The 26,034-nt window shown below is 55.9% G+C and overlaps 1 protein-coding gene across 2 annotated transcripts in view; it reads left to right on the top strand.

Moving 5' to 3' along the window:
• Window positions 1-23,855, top strand: part of CDCP1 (CUB domain containing protein 1) — a 37,657-nt gene extending 13,802 nt beyond the window's left edge. Inside the window, exons 2-9 of one of the 2 annotated variants that reach the window (XM_045857119.1) lie at window positions 5,089-5,295; window positions 10,605-10,967; window positions 11,850-12,218; window positions 13,453-13,674; window positions 14,624-15,010; window positions 16,625-16,987; window positions 19,463-19,550; window positions 21,699-23,855. In XM_045857119.1, the coding sequence (XP_045713075.1) occupies window positions 5,089-5,295; window positions 10,605-10,967; window positions 11,850-12,218; window positions 13,453-13,674; window positions 14,624-15,010; window positions 16,625-16,987; window positions 19,463-19,550; window positions 21,699-22,125 (2,426 nt within the window). In that variant the 3' untranslated portion in view covers window positions 22,126-23,855. Of the gene's footprint in view, window positions 1-5,088; window positions 5,296-10,604; window positions 10,968-11,849; window positions 12,219-13,452; window positions 13,675-14,623; window positions 15,011-16,624; window positions 16,988-19,462; window positions 19,551-21,695 lie in introns of both variants that reach the window. The other variant, XM_045857118.1, reaches the window with a different exon arrangement.
• Window positions 23,856-26,034: the final 2,179 nt, after the last annotated feature.

Raw genomic sequence — 26,034 nt, 5'->3', positions numbered from 1 at the left:
CCAGCCGGGACTGGGGCCTCAGACTGAAGCCGCTGCTCCCGATGCTTCCCCGCCTCACCCCCGGGAATGGTGCCCCTCCCTAGTACTAGTGACGGTGAGCTGCTGTCCTCCGTAAGGTCAACGACAATGGCCATGAATATGGACTGGCTCCTGGTAGGGTCCTAAGCACTCGAGGGCTATTAACTCCTATAGTTCTTGCAACAATGGCATTTTTATTCCCCTTTGCAGACGAGTAAATGGAGGGCGGAGAAGCTGAGGAATCTGCCCAAGGGGACACAGCTGGCAAGTGGTAGAGCCAGGAGTCACCCCAGGCAGTCAGGCGCCAGAACCCAGGCTCCTGGCCCCCACACGGAGCTGCTAAGATATGCTGGTCCCACCGGGTGAAGTCAGAGCTCTGGGGCCAACCGCCAAGCCCCCCCGGGAGCCTGGCCCCCGCCTCCGTCTTTAGCCTCCTCCACCCAAACTTCCCTTGGCCCCCGGCGAAAACATACTCCCTGGATGGGCTCCAGGGAGGGCCATGCTCTTCATACTCCTGTGTCTTTGCCTCTGCCGTTCCCTCCACCTACCCTCTCTGGCACCCGTCTCACGACCCCTGGCTAACAAACTCCTATTCATTTTCCAAGACCCGTCTGAAGTCATGCCTCCTCCGTGAAGCCTTCCTTGACCACTGCCCCCAGAGTGTTAATAGCCGACCCTGGAGCAATCGTGTCAATGGCATGAGTGTCCCCACTGGGCGGAGGTGAGGTGGGGGAAGGGTAGGTCACCCCCCCTTCTGCCCGCGTCACTTCCTCGGGCTCCCGAGAAGTGCTCATCCCATGCCCGAAGGGAACATCCACAGTTTATTTATTTTATCCGGTGCTCAGCTGGAGAAGCAGGAATCCGCCCCACGGAGGAGCACACCCAGCCGGCGCCGGTGAAGTTGTTGAGAGAGGGATGTGGGTCTGAGATGCGTCGTCTTTCTGAGAGGGGACAGGGCTGTGCTGGCCCCAGTGGCTTCCCCTCGTGGGCTCGCTCTGGAAGCTGACTCCCACGCAGGCCGTGCGGATGAGCACGGCCGATTCACGTGGTGCAGCCAGCGCCTGCGTCCGTGTCCCTCCGCGTCCCGGGGACTCCTCCGGGGGCACCGTTCGTCTTTCTGCGCCCGTCTCCTGCTGCCCCGGCCGTGCCCCGGGCCTGGCGGAGGGCCGCTCCGTTCACCTCCACGACACAGAGCGAATGGGACCCGCGCCTCCCAGGGAGCCCCACCCAGATTCGAAGCAGCTGATTGCGCCCCGTCCCGGACAAGTGAGGTCACATTTGTCGGTCTTTGAAGCTGCACTTAACGAATCTGCGAGCCACGAACTTCCCTGGGGTTCATCCGGCGAAATCCCCTTGCTCGCAGCTGCTTGCCTTGCAAAGAAAATAGAACGGCAGGGAGGAGAAAGAACCCGGCTTTTGCACCGTATCCTGTGATACAGGGATTAATGAATGGTGATTAATATGATTGGAAATTCCCCCCAGAAAGGCTGCTGGTGAGGCAGAAGCCGGCCAAGGTGTCCTAATAAGGAGAGATCGGGAGGCGGGAGAGAGAGGAAGGGCCGTGACTCACGCCCCAGTGTGGCGCCCCCGCGCGCCCCGGCAGCTCTGAGACTCCGTCAGCCGATGGGGCGTCGGCCCCGCCGCAGAATGTGGAGCTCCGTGTGGCTCTCTGTGAACTTGGGCCGTTAATCTACCGCCGAAATCCTACAGCAGTGACATACCAAGTTCCTGGGGAAACCAAGCAAGAGACGGCAAAGAAGAAAACACCCACCCAGTTTCTTTAAATGGCAGCATACTTCAAAAAAAAAAAAAGATTTTATGAGGGGAAGGGAAGAAGAGAGGGAAGTGTCAATGTGTGGTTGCCTCTCATATGCCCCCTATGGGTACCTGGCCCATAACCCAGGCATGTACCCTGACTGGGAATTGAACCAGTGACCTTTTGGTTCTCAGGCCGGTGCTCAATCCACTGAGCCATACCAGCTGGGGTTAATAATGGCTGGTTTTTTTTTAAGATTTTATTTATTTATTTTTAGAGAGGGAAGGGAGGGAGAAAGAGAGAGAGAGAGTGAGAAACATCAATGTGCAGTTGCTGGGGGCCGTGGCCTGCAACCCAGGCATGCGCCCTGACTGAGAATCGAACCTGCGATTCTTTGGTTCGCAGGCCGAGCTCAATCCACTGAGCTATGCCAGCCAGGGCAATAATGGCCGTTTTTAAGCCACTGAGCCCTGGGCACTTCTTGAGCACTCATGTGTGCCGCCGGCTGGGGGTGACATGTGTGGGGGGAGGGGCTGAGGTTTATTCCACAGTGCTGGAGGTTTCCAGTTTCGAGGTACCGTTAACGGTGATGAGAAGAGGGAATGAATGCTGCGCGAGCAAGTGTCGTCGTGCTCAAACCCAAGCATTTGTGGTCAAATGAGATCGTTATTTTACCCCACAGCGGGGGGTGTCTCTGCTATTTTTGTTACAGTGACGTGAATGCATCTGGCAGGTGGTACAGGTGGTGGGGGGTGGGTTTGGGGAGCCCAGATTTCAGGTCTGTACGTGGTGGTTGAGTTATCTTTTCTCACGCTCGGGGCACCGTTGGAAGTGACAGCCCTGGGGGTGATGTGGCCTCGTCGGGAGCCCTAGGAAACAGGTCGTCACATCCATCATCTCCTCCTGCTGCAGAGGTGGTCGGACTCGGCTGCTGGTGTCTGTGTCTTTAGCTTCCTGTTTCCTCTGGGGTGTGAGCTGGAAGCCAGGTGCGGGTTATGCCACCAGGTTCTCTGGCCTCGGGGACTGCAGGAGATACAAGCTATGTCTGGGCGGTGCAACATGCTGGGTCGGTCATCTCAAAGTCAGAACAAAGAAGCACGGTGAGGTGTTAGAGGTACACCCAGAGCCCTGACCGGTGTGGCTCAGCGGGTTGGGCGTTCGATTCCCGGTCAGGGCACATTCCTGGGCTGCAGCTTCAACCCTAGGCCAGGGTGCTTTTCTCTCCCTCTCTTTCTCCCTCCCCTCCCCTTTCTCTAAAGATAAGTAAATAAATTCTTTAATGAAAAAAAAAGTACACCCAGAGTGAGTCATTTAACTCTTTCAGGGCTTGATCTTTGTTTGCAAATGAAAGCCTGGGTCATAAGTCACAGAGACAGCATCAGGGATTCAAAATGGAAGGACTGACATATTCAAGAATTATAGTTGGGACACTTGGCTTTCCATACGGGGGAAAATGGGTCCCTACCTCCCACCATAGACCAAAGGGACCGTTTCCAACACAGATCCCCAGGTCCCGTGGTGGCCTGCTGGGACTTGGAGCCTCCCCACGTTACAGCCCTCCCCACAGCATTCGGACGCCCCTGGGCAGATCGTTTGCTCCCTGGGCACAGAGGTGCCAGCTGCAGGGGCACCAGCTATGGCCTCTAGAACATATTTATGAGCCCAGAAGATGTTTGTTGAATGAAAACATGATTTCAAGGATTCTAAAAAATAATTTCCAAAAGAGATTATACATTTTCCTCTGGCTGTCATTAATAACTGAATAAGTTGTCATATACCCGAAATGACCTGGTGGGGGCGCTGCCTCCCTGAAAGCAGGAGGGATGGGCATGAGAACAGCTTTGTTCTCCTCGGAATCTAATTCAAAGATAGCCGCAAATGTTGCACACACCTTGAGAGAAACTAGGACCATCCCCCCAAATATTATTGAGCCACATTTTACCTGTGGGCATGATGCTTCTTTTTTTCCATTCATGAAGTGCCTACTTTGTGTAGAAACACAATCTTTCTAACACAAGTTTCCCCCCTTCTCTGTTTATTAAGACATAACTCGTGTGTAATAAACTGCACCAATGTTTAGCATACAGTCTGATGAATTGTGGCGTGTGTGTGCAAGGCACACCCGCCACCGTGGTCAAGACACAGAAGGGTTCCCTGATCCTGGGGTTTGCTCCTCTGCCCCTCCATGAAGTTGATTAAAAACAGAAACTTTTAAAAGGCAGGGAAAGCACAGCTGGAAAACCAAGAAAAGCTTTCCGGCGGGCGGCTGTTCGGTGGCTGGATGTTTCCTGAGTGGCCTCCATGGGCAGGCGCTGTCCCCGCTGCTGACCGTCTCTCTGCTCCAGAACGCGCTGGAGCACAGGCAGCAGCCCTGCGGGTCTCTGGGGGGGTCCCTGGGTTCCTCCCAAGGGACCCACCTGCGGACGATCATCCCTTCACGCCCCTCCCAGGCCATCAGCCGCTGAGCTCTACTCTCAGGACCCGCCGGGGAAGGGGCGGCCGCTGCCAAGGAGGAAAGGGGCTCTTCCCTGTTAGTCTGAGAAGACTTAGAGGTCGAGAAAGCCAAGGGAACAGAGGGAGATCGTGCTTGTTCACCAGCCGGGGACCCTTCCTGGCTGGAGCGCACGCCTCTGTTTAACAGCCAACCCCCATCTCACTGGCTCCATCTTGTTTGTTCAGATCATTTGGCTGGACCCCAGCCTGAGGTATTAGCACTGTTTTGCTCAAACTTTCCCAGTTTGTGGACGTAATATGTGTATATCTAACTTCTGTAAACGTTTTCCTACCCTCCGAGACTGTATGGCTGTGTGGGAATGTGTGTGTGTGTTTACATGTACGTATGCACGCATGTACTGGCATGGGAAGCACCCACGGCAGGAGACAGCCGCTCTTCGCTGAGGAACGAGTCCCTCCACAGACGGTTCCTGCGTGTGCACTTTGGTCTGCAGCCAGATCGGGGAGAAATGTGGCAGTTTCTCTGATGGCTATTTAATTGCAACTTAATACAGGCAGGGTATCTGAAAACGTATGGCTTAAGGCAGGTAGGATGCGGTATAGAGCAGTTTTCATTTGTGGAAAAACAAATAAACCGAACAAGAGACCCATGTCAGGGCCCACCCACACGGCCCGATTCTTCCCCACCGATAGGGACGCCGCCGTCATTTCCCACCGTCCCCTTCTCTGGGGGGGGGGGGGTGAGGAACAACGTTGTCAGAGAGAAGCGGGCACCCTCCCGGGAGCCACCGGGGGGAGGACAGCAGGTCCACAGACCCAAATCGCCCTGCTCACTGCGTTTCTCTTCCTTCTTCCCGAAGCTTTCGAGATCGGCCTGCCCCACGGAAGTGGCATCTCTGTCTCGATAAGGCCCGGGGCCTCACTTCTGCCGCCAGGGAAGCCCTGTTACATCTTCAGTAGAAACTTGGCAGACTCGTTGTTCATCAAATCTGGAGAAACAAAGGCCTTTTCCTTCAGCTGCCCGAATCCGGAGAAGCACTTTGTCATTGAGATCCTGAGGAATATTGGTAAGTGTGCCCTCGTGGACGGTTTGGGAGTCCGTCTCCAAGGCCAGGGAGGTGAGGTCTGCTTCGGAACTCTGTACGCCATGCAGCTCTCTCAGCGTTTTATGGAGTAGGTTCAGTTGTCAACTCCCCCAAACGGCCCTAGGAGGGGTTCGAGAGGAAAGTGACTCGCCCGAAATGGCACAGCCGGCGGGACTCGAACCCAGGTTCTCGGGCTCCAGAGTCTGGTCTTGTGGCCCCTGAGCCACGGTGTCTCTGAACAGAGCTGTGGGTCTTCAGGTCTGTGATGCTCAGTCCGAAGTGCTAAGAACACCTGGCTGGTGGCAGGCGAAAGTCAGGGGGCTGGAGGACCCAAAAGAAGTGAAGGGTGAGGAGGTGAGAGCAGAGAAATGGGTGGACGAAAGAAACACAAGGCGAAACACAGCGGCTTTGGAGGCTGAGGGAGCTGGGTTGTGGCTTCCCGCTCCAGGGCAATGCTGATCATGTGACCTGATCCTGTGACTCATGCAAACGACTCAACTCCTTTGTGACTTAGTGTTTTCTAGTCTATAAAATAAGAGCCGTTGTACCAACCAATAGGGCTTTTATGAGGGTGAAATAAAATAATGGGTCGAGACTGTATGATATACAAGAATTCAACAAACTATGGATGATTGGTATTATTATTACTCAGAACTTGAGCTTGGGGTAGGAGACTGACACATGAAATGATAATCAGGCGGAAAAAAACAATAGATGATCTCCCAGTGGTTTGAAGGGGGGCTTGCCAACCAGCCACCCGCGGGAGTGATAACCGACAGTGAGGGTACTTTTGTGATCTGAACAAAGCCACACTCAGAAAACTTCTTTGCCTTTAGCTGAAAATAAATGAATCAGGTAATAGATCATGAAGGACGAAAAAGGGGTGAAAGAAACCTTAGGAGGAAGGAATTTGGAAAACTAAAAGGAGAGATTGTAAGTCCTTAGAAGCAGTTTTAAAACTACGTTCGATACCTAAAACCAAGGCCTGGTTTTTGATAAAGAGCAACTGCGTAGACAGATCTCTGGCTAGTCTCTGGGAAAAGAGAGAGAAATTACAAGTAGGCAGCATTGACAGTGTAAGTGTGGATGTAATGGCGTGTACCAAGGCGATTTTTCTAAAACTGTAAGAGACTACAACATGATGATATTCCATATGAAAATCTCAACGACACGGTGATTTTCAGGAAAGACCGAATGGGCCAGGTGGACTCATGAAGAGGGAGGAAACCTGAATGAATAAGTAATAACAGAGGAGATTCAGAAAATGTCCCAGATGGAGGAGAGCAGGGATTGGGTCAGTGAGAGATGGTTTCGTGGAGGATCCTGTAAAACCTGAAGGAGCAAACAATTCCCATGATATCTACACCCTTCTAGCGGAGGGTTGGCCAGCTTTCTCTGTGCAAGTCCAGCTAGCAAGTGTCTGAGGCCGGATGGTCGCTATGACAACGCCGCCACTGTGCGCTCACAGCACAAGCTCAGCCGTAGAGAACAGGGAAATGAACAGGCAATGAAAGTTCCAGAAACTTTATTTACAAGAACAGGTGTTTGGCTGGATGCACCTCATGAGCTGTAGTTTGCCGACTTCCATTCTGAGTACAGAAAGAGAAGTTTCGTAGCTCATTTTATGTGGTTCTTACAGCCCTGATGTCAAAATCTGCCAAAGGTTAAACAGTAAACAGCAACAACGAATCCGTAGACCAGTCCGTTATGACTATCCATGCAAAAACCCAAATTCTAAGTATACATATACCAAGTCCAAAAAATGCACGAAGAGAACAAAGAGCAGGGAGACTGGGAGACTGGAAGGGTCCTTCTGGGAGAGAAGACTACATGTGATCAGCTTAATAGGTTCTTTGACATGTTTTTAATACAACGTTCTCGGTAAAGCAGAAGCAGGAGGGTGTTTTCTCAATCGAATCGAGTGGATCTACCAAAACCTGATGGCCAATGCCATACCCAGCGGTTGGGTCGTGTTACCAGTAATGGGAAATGGCGTAAGGGTTCCCACCGTGCCTGCTCTTGGCCACTATTGTTCACAAGTTCTGGTTAAACATTTAGGGGTCATCTAAATATATGCAGAGGATGTACATAAAATAAAATATAACATTTTACTGAAGGACGAAAGAGAAGATATAAATACATGGAGAGAGGTGCTGGGTTCCTTGATGAAAATCTCAGTACGTTTTAAATGTCAATTCTCCCCCTGGCCCAATTAATTAATCAGTTTGCATTGATTGCAATTAACATCTCAGCGACGTTTTTACAGAGCTGAGGAGACCATGGAGGCACTAAAGAAAACTCAGTGGAATGGTGTGTTGCTCTCGAAAGACTGACGCCAATCCCCGCATCTGATATGGAAAGATAGTTTTGCTTTATTGGAAACAGTGCAGCTTATAGTAGGAAAACAGCTCAACCCCACCTTATTAAATACACACATAGGCGCAGGTGGTCATCCGGAGTCCAAAGTCTGGAGGGCTCAACGCCAGAATGTTAACCTTATCTTGTTTCTGTAGTGGGTGGGGGAGGGGAACAGTGACAGCCATTTCCTTCTTTCTGTTCCTCCATAGTATTGTTTGTTTGGTTTTTTTTTTACAAGCATGCATTACTTTATAATCATGTCAACCAATAAAGTGACTGCCGTCCTGGAAAAGGAAATGGGTTGACGTCATGCTTTGCACTACTCAGTGAGAGAGAAAAAAACTGCACGCGATCGATCGCCTTAATAGACGATCACCCCACAAGCCAAGCGTTCGAATAACTGCACCAGGCTCTCAGCCCCGGGATGCGCCACGCAGTTCACAGTGAAAACCCATGCTCGCAATGTTTGAAAACCATAGGAAGCTACTAATTTCTAAAATAATAAATCTACAGCCCTGGCTGGCATAGCTCAGTGGGTTGAGCAAGGGCTGCAAACCAAAGTGTTGCAGGTTCAATTCCCAGTCAGGGCACATGCCTGGGTTGCAGGCCATAACCCCCAGCAACCACACATTGATGTTTCTCTCTCTCTCTCTATCTACCTCCCTTCCCTTTCTGAAAATAAATAAATAAAATCTTTTTAAAAATAAAGTAAAATAAAATAATAAATCTAGATTCAAGAATCCAATCCCAGGTCCTGCCTGCCCCTCATTTTTTTAAAAAAAACCTGCCCTGAGGAAGCATTCTGAAAGTGTCAAAGTTTGAGGTCTCTCCTGTTCCCCGTTCTCGAATAATGCCGTTCGCGTGAATGAAAGCGGAGGTCTGCCTGGGGGCACGTGAGCTGTGAACCACCTCTGAACGGACACTTCTCCATCCTCCGAACCTTTGCTTACTTCACACTTGGGCACCGGACGGAGAACCGAGACTTGGAGGCGGGCCAGTCGCTGTGACTGCTCTTTGCTGCGTGTCCGTCCTCAACACCGAAGCGCTCGGCAACAGATTAAAGAGTACGCACGCACCCTGACTCTCCCCAAGTCCACGGCTGGAGCAGAGCCTGGTTGAGGGGCGGGGCCTCGTGACTCCCGGTTCTTGGTATAGAATTAAATCATTATCTCTCAGGTGGCCCAGGCAGGTGCATTTTTGAAACGCTTCCGAGTGAGTCTGATGCGGAACCAGGGCTGAGAACCATCGACCCCCTCAGCGCGGGGGTAAGCGACTCCACCAGGGTGCAGAACCCAGCAGGAGCCTCTCCACGCGGCCCTGGGCACGGCTGGAGCCTGGAGATGGGAAGTCACAAAGCCAGTTTTCAGAAGGAAAGACGTGGTTCGATGTAAACAATGAAGTTTGCAAGAGCTCCTAAAAATAGGTGCTATCTATATTGACACACAAAATCTCATTTTAGCCACATTCATCACCGTGTTATCTAACCCTGCTTTATGGGTGAGGTGATGCGGCGCGTTGGCAAGGACGCGGGATGAGCAAACACAGCCCGGGCCTCCGTCCTGGGTCCTGGGATCGTGTAAACTGGAAGCGCTGTGCTCACCCCTCTGGGCCTTGGGGCTGCCTTTTGAGAAGCCGACATGTATCATGGATGACCTCAGACGTCCAGTTCTGAAATTCCCCCATAGTTCCATTTTAAGTTGATAGTAGCTTTTTAAATTATTATTGATTTGAGGGAGAGAGAGAAACATCCATTTGTCGTCCCACTTATTGATGCATTCTTTGGTTGACTCTTGTATGTGCCCTGACTGGAGATTGAACCAGCAACCTTGGTGCATTGGTTGACACTCTGACCAACTGAGCTACCCAGCCAGGGCTGGCCGTACCTTCAAACACCCCACTGGGTCCCTCAAACATCCCACTGGAGCGCAGGGCAGACTTGCAGGTTGTTATCACAGTGGCCAGAGCCCACCCCCCTTGCACACTGCCCCCGCCTGCGACAGCAAAAGCCTCAACTGCTGCCTTGGCCGCCTTCTGCCCCTCCTGCTGCGTGCTCTTCTCTCGCTCCTCCCTGGCGGCAGCGTTTCTCCCTTCGTTTTAAAGGCCTAGAACACAAGGCACATCAGAGGGTGTCATTAGCTGTTAGCCTGTAAAAAAACATCTGGCGTGGTCATAAAACAGGAGCACGAAAGCCACGAGGCAGGAAGAAACAGTGCCTCCAGGGTCCAGCCGTTAAGGGGCTTGTCCAGTCGGAGTGGACTCGGCGTGCTGATGAGCGTGCTGATGGGAACGCCGGGTTTTAAAGGCACTGCCCCCTGGAAGTTGTGGAGCGGTGGCTGCAGGAGCGCAGCGCGGGCTGCTCTGCAGCAGAGCAAAGGGCTGTGCTCAGCCTTCTGGGAAGGCCCACCAACGGGACTGCGCTGACTTAATCTGAAGACGCCAGAGTTAGGAGGCGTCTTGGGTGTGGTTGCCTGGAACAGAGCCCGCGTGGGGACTTTCGTTCACGGCACTTGTCAGGAGAGTGCCCTTAGAGGCACCCTGTGAAGGAGTGGGGGAAAGCAGGAGAGAGCAAGGGAAGAAGCAAACCAGGATGTGGGTTTAGCTAACGTGTAGCCTCAGGCCGATGCACCGGAAGCCAGGAGGTCAGGCTCTTCCACTCCGCAGACGTGAGCCCTGATGGGCTGTGGGCGGCTGCTCCCTGCTGGGGTGGGCGGCGAAACCCCTCAGGTTTTTCTGACCCCGGGAGGCACTGCCAGCCGAGGCACTTCACCAGAGAAGGGGGGCATCGGTGTGCCAGTGGCCATCCACACTCGGGCGACCTGGAGGTGGGTGTGCCCGCCTGGTGGTGCTCCCAGAGAGCCTACTAAAGAGGTAGGGAGGGGCAGTGAGCCGCCAGCAGCTTTTGTGACCAAGGTTGTTGTGTGACTGTGTTTCAGACTGCATGGCAGGCCCGTGTTTTTTCGGGGAGGTCCAGCTGCAGCCCCCAACGTCACAGTTGCCCACCCTCAACCGGACTTTCATCTGGAACGTGCAGGCTCACAAGAGAATCGGTCTGGAGCTGCAGTTCTCCCTGCCGCGCCTGCGGCAGATCGAGCCAGGGGACAGCTGCCCGGACGGGGTCACTCACTCCATCAGCGGCCGCGTCGACTCCACCAACGTCAAGATCGGAACCTTCTGTAGCAACGGCACCGTGTCCCGGATCAAGATGCAAGAGGGCGTCCAAATGGCCTTACACCTGCCGTGGTTCCACCCCAGGAATGTCTCCGGCTTCAGCATCGCGAACCGGTCGTCCATCAAACGTGAGCACGCCACGCCCCCCTGTCCTTTGCTGAGGTTGCGACACACAAAAATCACCACTTTCTGCAGGTCGGAAAGGGCCGGGTGTCGGCAATTTTGTGTGGTTCGACCCGAGTGCCTCACAGGGAGCTGTCGCTCTTCCGTAAGCGACACAGGCCGCTGACGCCCGAGGTGGACCCACCCTCCTCTGCTAACCCAGGTGGTGGCTCTCTCTTCTCTGTCCTTGGTGCATGCGAGGTTTGTTCTCAGGAATGAAATGGGATTGGCTCTACAGACCTCCTGCAACCCCTCCTTTCTCTAACTCCTTTCTCCTGTCTTCTCTCTAGTTCACGTCTTCTCTGATGGCGTCAGTGGCAGGTAGCGCTGGCTCCCCCTGGCTCCCAAGAGCTGATAGCTCCTCGCGCAGGAAGGTTGTGGGCTGGTGTTCCACAGAGCTGCTCCTGCACATAAAATTATGTAAACTTACAAGTAAAAAAAATGAGTTTAGAAACAAAGGTCGTAAACACTCAGAACTCACTGCCTCCTAGCGATTTCACTACAGTTTCCTTGTGTCTGTGCTCCCGAGGTTGCGTATGCCCATCGCATCTGGAGGCGGCAGTCCTGGGTGACGATGAGTTGCTGCCCGTCTCTTCCCAAGGCCACGTTCAGTCATCCCACGTTGGTAGCTTGAAATCAGCTACACGTTAGGACTCCCCGCCCCCACCCTGGTTGAGTCAGTTGTTAAACACTGACTCGCACGCCACCGGTGTCTTCTCCTCATGCTCTATCCAGACCGGCGGCTCAGGACCCGAGAATCGCCTTCCCCTGACCTCAGCCTGCGGCCCCTCCGCCCGGGACAACCGGGGCAGGGTCTGATCGCCGGGCTTGGGTTCCCCTCCCAACAGGACTGTGCATCATCGAGTCTGTGTTTGAGGGCGAGGGCTCCGCAACCCTGATGTCCGCCAACTACCCCCTGGGCTTCCCCGAGGATGAGCTCATGACGTGGCAGTTCGTCATCCCCCCGCCCCTGCGGGCGAGCGTCTCCTTCCTCCGATTCAACGTCTCCAACTGCGAGAGGAAGGAGGAGCGGGTTGAGTACTACATCCCGGGCTCCACCACCAACCCTGAGGTGTTCAAGCTGGCGGACAAGCAGCCCGGGAACATGGCCGGGAATTTCAACCTCTCCCTGCAGGGCTGTGACCAAGACGCCCAGAATCCAGGGATCCTCCGGCTGAAGTTTGAGGTTTTGGTTCAATATCCACAACATGAAAGCAGTAAGTGAGCCCGCCTTCCCTTCCTCTCCTGCTCCAGCACTCTCTCTCCTTCCTGGGGAGTCTGCTTGGGGTGAGGCTCCCGTCCCATGTCTCATCGGTGGCTTCTGGGCCTTGCGGACCCCGGACCCTAGGAGAGGTGCGGGAAGTCCGTTGCCGGGCAGCGAGACAGGCTTACGGGTGAATGAATGGCGGGTGCATTCATCTCCACGCAGTAAGAAGGTGCTGTGGTGGGATTAAGTCGGGACCAGGACGGCTCCAGGGGGAGAGCAAAGGTCAAAGTCACATCCAGGATGGCCGGGAAGGACGTTTAGAAAGTTACCCTGACGGGACTATCCATGCTCCCACCCAAGTGTGAGGGGCTGTCCCCCCATTCCCTCCCCAGCACCCAGGATCATCAGGCTTCTGTATGTCTCCCCCCGTCTGACTAGGGGGAGTTGGTAACACTTTGTCCTAATTTGCTTTTCCCTCATTGCAAGTGAAATGACAAGTTACACAAGAACACGTCATATTTTGTGTACTTGGACATTTGTATTTCCTCCTCTGTCACCTGCTCAGTCATCCCGTGTCACACATATGGTCTCCCCTTGTGTCCCTTGCCCCTTGACATTATTTGTGGTGCCTATTATCAGAACGATATTTACATTTTTCTTTTTTGCCTTTATAATTTGCATTTGCTCTACAGGGCATTTACAAGGTATTCTCTTTGTTTTTATTGTGGTGACTGCTTTGAGGTGCTGGGCTCATTGTGTCCTTTTACTAACAGGAAAGGCAGTTCTTCTGGCCTAGCCTAGTTTTCATATGCACTAGTCTTTTAAAATATTCATTCATCTTAGCGGCGGCTGCATGATAGTCAACCCAGTGAGATTTATCATCACTTATATAAATAGCCTCCTACTATGAGTGGTGATTAGGAACAGTGCAGTATTAGGGCAGGAATAGAGGATTCATAAACAGGATGAAACCTCACATGCCATAATTTAGCCTCTAATAAACACTATATTTCAAATAAGTGAGAAAAAACACGCATGCCTGTGAGCAAGGGCGAAAATGAACCTGAAGGCAGGAAAGAGGGCCAGTAAGGGTGGTAGAAACGCGTTCCATTATTTTTCCTTTAAATTCCTTTTGACGTTCTTGTGATGCCGCCCTGATCGTGAGAAGACGTCCCGGACGCTCCCCGTGCCACGGGGCTGCTGCGGACGCGGGTCTCACGCCCGCCCTCGCTCTGTGCTTCCAGATGTCAGCTACGTGGTTGACCTGAGTCACGAGCGAGCCATGTCGCTCAGCATCGAGCCGAGGCCCGGCAGGCAGAGCCGCCGCTTCATCCCCGGCTGCTTCGTGTGCCTGGAGTCTCGCACGTGCAGCACCAACCTCACCCTGACGGCGGGCTCCAGACACAGGATCTCCTTCCTCTGTGACGACCTGACACGCCTGTGGATGAACGCCGAGAAAACCTTCAGTACGTGCCCGTGGGCCCCTCTCCCCATCCCGCCCTGTCTTCTGGGGGGGGGGCCCACTGCATGAGCCGTAAATGGCACCGCCAGAAAGGTCCCCCGTGGTGCAGGGTGAGCAGGGGCGGCCACGGAGCAAGCCGTGAGGTGGAGGCGAGCGTCCTCGGGGACCGGCAGCCTCAGCCAGAATGCGCGTCTTTCAGAAGGGCAGTGCGTGCGTGACCTGTGTCCGCACTCGTGTCCCCCCTGTCCAGCCTGCAGTCTCCTCCTGGTCTCAGACTCCCTCGTCCTCTCCCAGCTGCATGGCCCCTGCTGCTCCCACGCTCCCTGCCCACTTGTCTTCTCTCACTTGAGACCTGGGGTCTTAAGGTCAAGACCTTTGACCTGTTCCATCTCTTACCCCTTTACCCCCCTAGCAGTGCTGAACACATGCTAGTCACATAGTAAGTGTGTGACGAATGGGGGGCAGCCAAACCAATAGTCCCCTGCCTGCAGGGCCCCCATCATCTCTGACCTGGACGCCCCTAAAGCCCCTGCAGAGGCAGGAGCTGAGGCCACCCCGTTAGGGAGCCACCCCGTTAGGAAGTGGCGGAGCTGGAATGTGAGCTGAGATCTCCCCGAGTCCCTCCTTGCTGGAGTCAGGGCACAGACCTGCCCCCCCGTGGACAGAGACACTGGGCCAGGGCTGGGTGGAGGCGAACCTGTGCCCTGCCCACACGGCACTTAGCATCTAGGAGACAGGTGCACAGAGGTGAGGACCAGACAAACAAGAAGCTGGTCTGCCAGGTTAGGAAGAATACGAGAGAGCAGGAGGGGAAGCCAGAAGCCGGGAGGGAGGACAGTGGAGAAGGAAAGACCAAAGGGAAAAGCCAAGAAGTCTCAGGATGGCTCGAGGGCTGGGACGATGCTCTTCACCGTCTCCTCCCCGCTTGGGTACCACGAGCCCCTCTCTTCCAGGCTGCATGGACCACCGGTACTGCCTCAGGAAGTCCTACCCCCTCCAGGTGCCCAGGGACATCCTGCAGCTGCCTGTGCAGCTCCACGACTTCTCCTGGAAGCTGCTGGTGCCCAAGGACAGGGTCAGCCTGGCCCTGGTGCCGGCCCAGAAGCTGCAGCAGCACACGCAGGAGCGGATCTGCAACACCAGCTTCAGCTACCTGGTGGCCAGCGCCGGTGCCGGTCCCGGCCAGGACCTCTACTTCGGCTCCTTCTGCCCTGGAGGCGCGATCCAGCAGATCCAGGTGAAGCAGAACACCTCGGTGACTCTGCGCACCTTTGGCCCCAGCTTCCGACAAGAGGTCTCCAGGCAGGGCCTGACCGTGTCCTTCATACCCTACTTCAAAGGTAAGCAGGAGTCTTTCACTCTCTCCCGTCTCCAAGCCCCCTCAGCCTCTCCCATTTGGGAAAACTCATCTTATTTTGCTTTGGTGATCATCTCAATCAAGTTGTCAATTTGAAGAGGAGAGAGAGTTGAGTGGGCCGGTTTTCAGACAAGAAATTTGAAGGATGGTGAGTCCTAATGCTGACTCTGCCATGAACCTAGCGTGGAAAATTCCAGGAGCTGGAAATAAGAATGCCCAACAGTGGGTGGGTAGCACAGGTTGATGGCAGCAAAACACGTAATCAGATTCGCGCTTGTTTGGGATGCAGGCTGAGCATAAATTAGAAGTGGCCACACATGCCCACGTCCTGGATTTTGAAGGTGGTGACTCGAGGACCCTTATGCCGACATGTTTATGATCCTGCTTTGAGGAGGAGTCAGGGTGTGGTGTGGAGAGTGCCGGGAAGGAATGCTGGGAGACAGAAGGATCTAGAACTCGAGGGTCCCGTTCTCCTGGGAGGCTCCAGTGGCCTTCGGGGTCCCAGGCAGGAAGTGAGGTCTAAATCGATCATAGACGTGACCTCTAGAGCTCATTTTAAAAATCCTCGTCACCGTTACGAGTTACTCAATGTGAGAGGCCGTTTTGACACTGACCAGGGGCTGGGGTTTGAGGCTGACTTCGTACTTTTGTTTGCGGAGGCAGGAACGCGAGGGATGAGAACCGTCGGCCATGAGATCACGGTCAGTCTAGGCTGCCGGGTATCTCTGGGGTTATCAGAGAAACCCCCCCCAGGGAGTCGCACAGTGTGGAGCGTGGGTGTTGGTCTCACCCCAAGGGGAGGGGCGGAGCAGTTGTTGTGTTGAAGGCTCTTTCTGCTTCTGCTACGCGGTTCCAGAATTCTTCCCGGGACCGGAGGTGTTCTGCACCTCGGAAACAGAAGTTGGTATACAGCCCTCCCGAGGAGGAGCTCAGAGAACTGTTAGCCACCCTGAGGGAGGGTGTCACTGAAAGGAAGCTGAATTAACTGCCGGTTTGGCCAACTGCCTTGTTTTTGCTTGTTTGTTTGTTTTGCACGAGACCCAAGAATGTGATTGGACTGAGAGTCCAATCCTGAGCCGGCCAGTACAGTGGCCACTGGTCACGGGTGGCAATTTAAGTGGAAATTAATAGTAATGAAAATTTATTTTGTTTTATTTTTTTAAAAAGATTTTATTTATTTTTAGAGCGAGGGGAAGGGAAGGAGAAAGAGAGAGAAACATCAATGCGTAGGTGCCTCTTGTGCGCCCCCTACTGGGGAACCTGGTCTGCAACCCAGGCATGTGCCCTGACTGGGACTCGAACCTGCAATACTTTGGTTCGCAAGCCTGTGCTCAATCCACTGAGCTGCACCAGCCAGGGCTAATAGTAAAGAAAATTTAAAATGTAGCTCCGTAGTCACACCAAGCACGTGTCCGGCCTTTAATAGATACATGTGGTCATGGCTCCTCAATAGGACGGTGCAGATAAAGAATGTCTCTGCTGTAGCAGAGTGCTCCAGCGGTCAGCACTGCTCTGGATGGCTGACCGTCCCCTGCAGCACAACTCTCTCTGTCCCTTGAGTGAAACGTCTGTGTGTCTTGTCTCCCCTTTCCTGCAGAGGAAGGGGTTTTCGAGGTGACCCCGGATACGAAAAGCAAGGTCTACCTGAGGACCCCTAACTGGGAACGGGGCCTGCCATCCCTTGCCTCCGTGTCCTGGAACATCAGCGTGCCCAGCGACCAGGTGTCCTGCCTGACCTTCGTGAAGGAGCGGACCGGCCTGGTCTGCCAGACGGGGCGCGCGTACCTGATCGTGCAGGAGCAGTCGTTCGCGGCCGAGGAGGTCTTCAGCCTGGAGGAGGTGCTGCCCAAGCCCAGCGCCCACCACCACAACTTCTGGGTCAACATCTCCAACTGCAGCCCGGCCAGCGGCAAGCAGCTGGACCTGCTCTTCCAGGTGTCGCTCACCCCGAGAACTGTCGGTAAGGGCCTTCAGGGGCTTTCGGGAATGGGGACGGAGAGCAGATTGGGGGCCGGGGGGAAAGGAGCAAGCCTGGGAGGGGAGTTGAAAACGTAGATTTGGGTCCTGGCTGTCCATGTGTCCATCAGCTGTTATTATATCAGTAATGCTGCGGAATGAAGCACCCCAGGACTCAGTGGCTTAGAAACAGCCATTATTAGCCCTGGCTGGTGTGGCTCAGTGGGTTGGGTGCCGGCCTGCAAACCAAAGGGTCCCCGGTTTGATTCCCTGCCAGGGCACATGCCCGGGTTGTGGTCCAGGTCCCCAGTAGGGGGCACATGAGAGGCAGCCACACACTGCTGTTTCTCTCCCTCTCTTTTTCCCTCCCTTCCCCTATGTCTAAAAATAAATAAATAAGATATAAAAAACCCCAACCCCAGCCATTGTTACTGCTCACACATTGGCTGGGCAATTCTGGTCTGAGCTGGGCTTATCAGGGTTCATTCTCTCATGCGCCTGTAGGCAGCTGCGGGCTGGCTCTGGCTCCGGGACTTTGCTGGTCTTGGCCAGGGTCACTGTCACGTGTCTGGGGCCCAGCCAACATCAGCTGGGATCACGGGGCTTCCTTGGCTCCCCTCTGCCTGGTCTCTTATCTTCCAGCCTAGACCTGTCCTCGGGACAGAGGAGAGAGGTCCAGGAGAGGCCGGAGCAGGCCTGCAAAGTCTCCTGATGATTTGGTCAGGGATTCAGACAGCATTTCTTCTGTGGCGGTCTTTCGGCCAGCCCAGAGTCTAGAGGTGGACAAACCGACTCCACCTCTTGACGGGAGGAGCTACAAAGTAACTCGGGAAAGGACTGGCTCAGGAGAGAGAGAGAATGAGGGCATTCTGGTAGTTCACCTACCACCACCATTGATTACTAATCTCTCTCTGACAGAGGGGAAGGCTTTTCCCTTCTGACCTTCCTCACCTGTGGAGAGTCTTTGATAAACGTGTTCCTGGACCCTGGCCGGGGGCTCTGTTGGTTGGAGCTCTGGTCTGTACACCTAAAGGCTGCGGGTTCGATCCCCAGTCGGGCATGTATAGGAGACAACCAGCCGGTGTTTCTCTCTCTGTCTCTCTCAAACCAATAAAAATATCCTCAGGTGAGAATTAAAACAGAAGGCACCCTTGAGCATTCAGTGCTGGTGATTAAAACGTGAGGACCTGGAAAGGGAGACAGAGGCACCTGGTGTCAGCTTGCTGATTTGTTCAGGGACACACAGGAGGCCACGAGACGCCCTTGGTGGCCGCCCCAGGGTGTGCCCCTGTGCTCAGAGTGGCAGGGCCCACTGAGGAGTTCCAGGCCAGACACCCACGCGTGGCGGGGCAGTCCGCTGGGGCCGTGTGTGCCCTTGGTTCCGAGACAGTCTCGGAGCATCCCGGGCTGCCGGAACCGGAGGGGACCGTGCGGGAGCTTCCTCCCAGCCTCTTCCCTTTGCGGTGGGCAGAGGGATGGCGCGTCCGCCCACGGCCGCCCAACCGGGTAGCAGCAGGAGCACCGAGGGGAACCCAGAGCCACGCGGGGAAGGCTGTCCGAGGTGCTCAGGCTGGCTCCCGGGTTTTCTGCGTCTCTGACGCTCATCTTCTGTCGTTTATTCCTGTCCCTGTTTTTTCCGCGTCTCCCACTTCGTTTGCCTGTAGGACAGGCAAGGAGCTCTCCCTCCCTGGCTGGCGCAGAGCTCCCTCTCTGATCCATTTTCTTTCCTTTGTGTGACTGTAGGAAAGGAACAGCACAGAATGAAACCACCCTCTCCTTAACGCCTTCTCTTCTGGCTTCTGGCTCCCCGCTTTTTCCTGCACCCTTCTGCTCTGCTGTCTCCTCCTCCTCCACAGGCTGTGGCGGCCGGGGGAGCTTGCCCAGGGTAGCCCGGAGTAGCCTTTGAGTAGATCTGGTAGGTCCCCCGTGTGTTGTAGTTCCTGAGTGGCTCAGACAGTAACCGTCTTGTTTGCTCATAAGTACTTGCACGGGTCAGGGGTTCGGGCCGGGCCTGGCAGAGCAGCTCATCTCGGCTCTGAGCTCTCTGGAGCCTCAGCCAGACGCCCTGATCAGCGAGAGGGTGGCCGGGTGTCCCACCCGGACACGTGTCTGGGGCCCTGATGCCCACGTTTGTCCAGGTTCCTCGGTTTGTTTTCCTCGTGGAGACTCCGCGCGGCTGGCGGGGGGCTTCCTCCCAGCACGGCGGCCTCCGCAGGGTCAGGAGTCTTACCTGGTGGCTGGCTCCCCCTCGGACAGCAGGGGCGAGAGGCGGCCCTGCCTCCCTCCCCAGGGGCGGGCCCGGAGCCGGCACAGCCCAGATTCACCAGGAAAGGGGCTCCTCGGAGTGGGAGTGGGCACGCAGCACCTGGGCGCAGGGAGGGGGGCCTGGGCGGTGGGCAGCTGTGGGGGCGACGTCGTGGAGTCCGTCACACCCTTCACCCCACACGGCCCTGCCCCTCAAAAGTGTCTCTGCTCACAGACCTGACCGTCATCCTCATCGCCGTGGTGGGAGGCGGCGCCTTGCTGCTGTTCGCCCTCGGACTCATCATTTGCTTCGTAAAGAAGAAGTAAGTGAGAACCCCGCACCTGGTGGGGGAAAGACCCCCAAAAGCAAAAACGCGTGTGTGGTGACATTGTAGCCTGCAGCTTCTGTGCAGCTGCCTCGGCACCCGCCCCGGGTGCCTGCCGTGGGTGCTCAGCGGACAGTGAGCAGCGCAGGGGCGGTCCTGGCGCAGGATGACGGCCTGTGGGCGGCGCCAGACCAGCCTCCAAACGCGATCCCTCCGTCGCCTCGGCGCACGAGCGCCTACGGCCCCAGCTCGTTCCCTCCGGCTTCTCCAACAAACACGTGTTATGCGTGTTCGCTGGACTCTGTACGAGCTCCGGAAGAAGCCGGTTCCGTGGGCAAGGGGAAGGCAGACCCAGGGTGCTGACTCGTGTCTCCTTCTGCCCCCTTAGCGCGAGGGGTTCTGCTTCTCGGGGGAGGAGGGCGGGGCCTCTGCAGACGGGGTGCACGCCGCTGCCAGACGCGGGTCCGTTCTGCCCGTGTTTCTGATTAGAACCGTGAGGGGAGGGAGAGACCGGTTTCCCCTAGCATGATTGGATCTTCCAAAAAAACAAATTTTTAAAAAATTAACTGGGGCCATGAACAAGCAACTGGAATGCCCGATCAGCCGATGGACACTGTGTAGAAATGTCGCCGCAGATGAGGAAGGACCTGCCCACTGGGGAGCCCCAGGGCGAGGCCACTTCCCCGATTCATGGGGCTGCACGTAGGTCGCAGGGGAGAGAGGACTTTTAACAAAGGACCATTATAACGTTTCTCCCGGAAACTTCCTTACCCCGGGGTGCACACTCTGCCCGCTCCCCCCCAGATCGGAAGCATGGCATTGACCCTGGGCCCCAGCTCCTCCTCCGGAGGGCGCTGGGCGAAAGGAGGGTGCAGCGTTCACTTCCATCTCTCAGCTGCCCCAGCCCTGGCCTGCGGATCTCCGGGCCCGGCCTTGCCTGGGGGAGGCCACTGGCTGGCAGCCTCGCATGAGGAAGGCTCACCGGTTCCCAGCCCGGTGTGGTCTGCAGTGGGCAGGAGGAAGGGCAGCAGCGCTGGACTTGTGTGTGTCTGCGTGTACTTCTGAGGGTCTCCTGGGTGCTGGGAGCCGTGCTCGGTGCTGGGGCCCCAACGAGGAGCCAGAAATAGGCTCCCCTCCCACCGCCGGGGGGGTAGGGGCCCTGCAGAGGCAGGCAGGGGAGGCGGCAGTCCCAGCACAGAGCGAGGAGAGCTTTGGTGGGGACACGGAAGGGCAGCCCTCACAGGCTCCAGGCCGGGGCCTTGGGAACCCGCCATCCTGGCCAGAGTCTCTCTGTGTGACAAGCTAAATGTACTGGATTTATTTTTATCTCGGAAAAGTACAATTAGTGAGCCGCCAGCCTGCACATTACAGGGCCCATTATGTTCTTTGAGATAATGCCCTCCCTTTGAATCAGCAGTCAGCTAGAAAGCCGGCAGCTCCTGCCTGTGGTCCCTGCAGGTGGAGGGCGAAGCTTTGCTTTCCGGAGCAGAGAGCGCTAATGCCCATCCACAGCCAAGCACCAAGGAACGCTACCAACCAAAGGTTAATGGTGTCACTGAGGACTCTGGCACCCCAGCCTGAATTCTTCTTTTCTCGATGTTTTTTCCCCTGCTGGAGGTCACTGCCGAAGGGACTGGATCCCTCTGCTAATGCTGGCCCCACCTCCAGCTTAATGCAAACAAACCACCGCCCATCCTGGGCCCCGTGTGTTATTGCTGAGAATCCAGATGGTCTCCAGGGCAGGGGTGGAGCACTAGCTGTGGGGAAAGCACTGAGCGTGGTAGAAGGTCGGCCCAGGCGTGCCCGTGCCTGGCGTGGCTGGGCCGGGCCAGCACCCCTTCCCAGTAGGGAAGAGGGGTCGTCAGATGTCCCCACCATTGAGTACTGTGCATCTATTGAAGCAAATTCAAGTGCAGGAAGTGTTAAAAGTATCTTCTCTAAACCGCTCTCTTGAAAACTGGAGACCGAAGCCGGTCCCCTTTAAATATTCACTGAGGACAGCAGTTTCAGGTTTGAATGCCGAGTGGTTTGTGGGGGACACGGGGTCAGAGCCTCGAAGGATGGGAGGTCCAGCGGGGATGGGCAGTGGTGCACATCGGGGCTCTTTGTCCTCCTGACGTCTGCCCGCTCCCTCCCTCTCAGCAGGAAGAAGAAGAGGAACAAGGGCCTGGCCGTGGGCGTCTATAATGGGAACGTCAACACCCAGATGCCGATGCAGCCCAAGTTCCCGAAGGCCCCGAAGGACATCGACCCCCACGTGTACGCAGTCATCGAGGACACCATGGTGTACGGGCACCTGCTGCAGGGTTCCAATGGGTCCTTCGTCCAGCCCGAGGTGGACACCTACCGGCCCTTCCAGGGCCCCATGGGGGACTGCCCGCCCTCCCCGCCCCCCATCTGCTCCAGGGCCCCGACTGTGAAGCTGGCCCCCGAGGACCCATGCCCTGGCTTCAGTCCTGGGTCCGAGAGCGAGCCGTACACCTTCTCCCACCCCGCCAAGTGCAGCGGAGGCGACGGGAACACGGACGTTCCTTTGCTGGACGCCCGAGAGGCGGAGCAGCCTGGGGAGTAGCTTCGACCCATCCCAAAGACTTTGTGTGAAGCCGGGCACTGAGGCACCCTGTCGGGTGCCCACCTGAACACACCGAAAGAAGAGGGCCCGTGTGGATGGAGCCGCAGGAGCTTTTCCCAGACTCCCCAGCTTCTCATTTCCAAGGGGGCTCGTTCTGATGATGAGCCCCCGGAAGTGATGAGTTCCGGTCTGGATGCAGCCCTCGCTGCGCACGTCTCTGCAAACTCAGGTGGGCTGCAGACCTGGCTGCGGGGAGTGAGAGGTGCCAGTCTCCCAGGCCGGGGGTGCCTTGAGCCCTGGTTTGGATTTGGATCTGGATCTCTTTGGGGGGGCCCTCCGTGTGCCTGCTGCGCCTTCCTGCCGCTGAGGAGAGACTGCGAGACCATCCAGCCTGTGTGTTTTCTTTAGCCGACAGAATCTTTTTCAAGAGTAGATCCCTAACATTTAAAATGAGAAAATGTTTACATCCAGATCAGAAGACCTGGCCAGGCTGGGGCTCACATTCTCACTGGGCAACAACTGGCTGCGTCAGAAGCTGGGCCACCTCCTGCTGGGGCCTCTGGTCTGCCGGCTCCCCACGGTCCCCACCCCTCTCCCTGACCCACCCCTCTCCCTGACACAGGGGCCTGTGTCGCCCCATCTAACGAGAAGACAGCTCCCCCCCCCGCCCGAGGCCGGTGTGCGCTTCGGGAAGTTCTCTTATACACAGCCCACACCCCTCATGCACTGTAATTACCTGCCCGGCTCCTGTGGGTGTCTGTTTGCCTCCGCGGGCCCTGCTCTCACCCGGGAGGAAGCAGGCTGTGTTATGGCTTGCCAGCGCAGTCCGAAGTTCAGTGTTTCCATGGCAAAGCCTCTGGAAAATAAACGCACCGCGCCGAGCTCCGTGCACTCACCCTGGAGACTCACTGTCTGGACTTGTCCGTGGGCTGCTCTGCCTTCCCGAGAAGGAGCTTCGCAGCCTCCTCCGTGGTGTGCGTTCTCAGGCCTCTGGAACTCCTCCCAGAAGGAAGAGTTGTGGTTTGGGTTTTTGTTTTTATTTTCATCACGCCCTCGGGGTGGCTGTGGCACCTTCTCCTTCTCAAAGGCTGGCACCCCCGGCCAGGGACCCCCACCTCCTGACCTCTTCTGAGGGTCACTGGCTCGGTGCTCTGCCTTCCGCCCCAGAGGGAGGCTGGCCGTCTTTGGCATAGCTGTCTGTCGTCACACACATCACCTTTAATGAGAGGGTTGCCAGGTGGCCATTGTCTTGTAACCCAGAGCCCAAAACTACAGGCCACCTCGTCTTCCCGAGACCTCGGTGTCCTGGAGACAAGCCACCGGAAGGAGCCGGCCCGGCGCGCTCATGGTCCTTTAAAGCCCAGGCCCCACTTACGTAAACTACTTCGGGGTCCCAGGAAACCAGTCAGATGCGTTTGCTGAAGCCCCCACACTGGGTCTGCCGCTGCCCGGGCTGCCCTCGTGCCCACCTGCCATGGCTGTGAGGACCCCTGCTCAGAGAGGACCCTCCTCCAATGCCGTGGTCACCGCTCACGGGAGGGGCAGGTCTCCAGGACGAGAAGAGGGGGGAAAGCCTGGGTCCCCGGGGCATAACCTTGGTCGCCGTTAGCAGACTGGTTTGTGTGAATCTACAATGCATCCCTGGAAATAATTTATTTGTTGTAGATACTTTTTTAGGTACCATTTTATTTCCTATGCTTTTTAAAATAAACACATGTACACGAAAAAAAGTGGGTGCTGGGTTGTTTAAGTGCTTTGGCTACTTGTCCCCGGCTCCTCTGAGGCCCCAGATGTCCCGGGGGTTCCCTAGGACAGACGCACGGTGGGCTCAGCACGGGCTGCCTTCTGCATGTCGACGGGGCTGTGGGCTGCCAGCAGGCCCCTCGGAGGCCAGAGCCTGTCCTCTTCTCTTCCTGTTGAGGGCACAGCAGCCCCCTCTGCATGGCCTCTCCCAATACCTGACCCCCACGGCGGCCTGGGGCCACCCTCAACACTGACCGCCACTGAGCTCTAAGCCAGTGCGGGTCACGAGCCACCGGAACAGAAGTAAAGGAAGGGCGGGAGAGAGGGCAGCCGCAGGTGGGCCCCCAGCATGCACCTGGGGCGGAGAGCAGATGTTGCTGCCTTAGCCCACCGCCCCAAACCTCGGTGACTTCGCTGACATCTCAGTGGGAGAGGGGGGTCAAAGAATTTGCAGGCATCTTTTGTACGGTACAGCGGGGCTGGGCAGGTCAGAGCCCAGTGTCCCTGCCCGAGGAGAACACTGACCATGTCCACCTCTGGGCCACCCACATCCCACCTTTGACTGCCCCCTGTTGTGGCTCCTCTTCTTGGACCCCAAGCCTCGGTCTTTGGACTTCTGGCCTTTGGACTCGGCACGCTGCCCCAGGGGCTCCAGCCCCGTCCTCCGTTCTGTGACGATAACTCCGCCAGTCCCAGCCAGCGCCTCCCCAGGCACCAGCTGCACATTTTCACTGCCGGGTGGGTTTCCCCACCCACACATCCCCCCTGAGCACCCTGACCTGATTACTCCCCAGATAAACCCATCCTCTCATCTCTTGCCCCAAATCTTCTCCCTCTTTCCTGTGAGTTCATTTCCTGGCTCTGCCCCTAATTAGCTGCGTGACCTTGAGTTAGGCCCTTTGTTTTCAAATGCCTGCACAAGATTAAATCTTCAAAGGTCTCGCTTTCATCTCTAAAAGACTTTGATGTCTCCAGTCACCCAGGCCCACAATACTGGACCCCACCCTCGGCTCAGCCCCGTCTGTCACTGGCCCTGACTGCTTTCACTCTGCGACCAGGCCTCCCCCTCCTCACCCCACTCATCATGCGACTCCCTTGCTCTGACGTCTGTGCCTCTGAGAGGTGTCCCTCTGAACAAAGTCCTCAGTTTCCTGCAGAGGCATGGCACCCCCAGGTTACCACCTGGCCCTCCTGACCTCTCCAGACCTCTCCCTCCACCCAACCCCCGTCCATTCCAACACTACTTCAATCCTCAGGGCTCACCAAGGACACTCCTGCCCACTTATGTGTTCATGACCCGGTCCTGGACAACATCCCTTCAAAAGCTGCACTCCCTCACTCTCTGTGAAAATCCTACCAGCACTTCCGAGTCCATCACAAGTCCACTTCCTCCAGGAAGCCCTCCAGCCCCACCGAGCTCTCCCTCTAAATGCCAATGGTCCTTACAATGCCTAACACTGCACTTGGCGACAGTAGTTTCAGTGCTTAGAAGTGTGTACTTGCGAGTCTCTGCCTAACAGGATGAAATTGTTCTGTTACTCAAGCAGCTCCTAAGTCCTGGGAGCTCTGAGACGTTTCTGAATTCAGATTCTTCCCTCTGCATAAAGACAGAAGGTGGACACCTCGGTTCTTGGGAGTAGCTGGGTCAGATCTTTGAACACAACTTGCTTTTATCTTTGTTATCTACTGAGCTCATCTTGGCCTCCTGGAAAGGGCGCCACCTGGTGGTGGACACTCAGTGGGAAGGGAGAGCTCTTTCTTCCTCTCTCACCCACTCTCTTGCTCAGTTGGTGCCTGCGGTGGAGGAGGGGGCTTCAGGAGGGGTGGAGAGGGGAAGGTTTACCCTCTGCAGTCTCAGACTTCCCTGACAAGCCACTGCCTCGGGCCCACTTGCTGGCTTGCTGTGGCTGGGGCCCTGGATCCAGACACTGGAATTCTAGCCCTAGCTTCACGGCTGTGGGACCTTAGGCACGTCACCACGTGTCTCTAAGCCTCAGTTTCTCATCTGTGAAAGGGAGCTCAAAGCACCTGCTTCCCTGTGCTCTTGGTAAAGAGTAAATGAGATCATGCATTGTCCGAGTTGGGGTTCCCCCAGAGCCGCTCCCCAGAGATTCAGAGGTAAGTGGTTTGTTTGGGAGGCAGTCTCATGAAACACCACTCGAGGAG

This window comes from Phyllostomus hastatus, unplaced genomic scaffold, assembly GCF_019186645.2.
Source record: "Phyllostomus hastatus isolate PE091 unplaced genomic scaffold, TTU_PhHast_1.1 phas_scaffold_129, whole genome shotgun sequence".
Taxonomy (NCBI): domain Eukaryota; kingdom Metazoa; phylum Chordata; class Mammalia; order Chiroptera; family Phyllostomidae; genus Phyllostomus; species Phyllostomus hastatus.
Note: the sequence above shows the minus strand (reverse complement) of the source record. Positions and strands in the feature narration are given on the sequence as shown.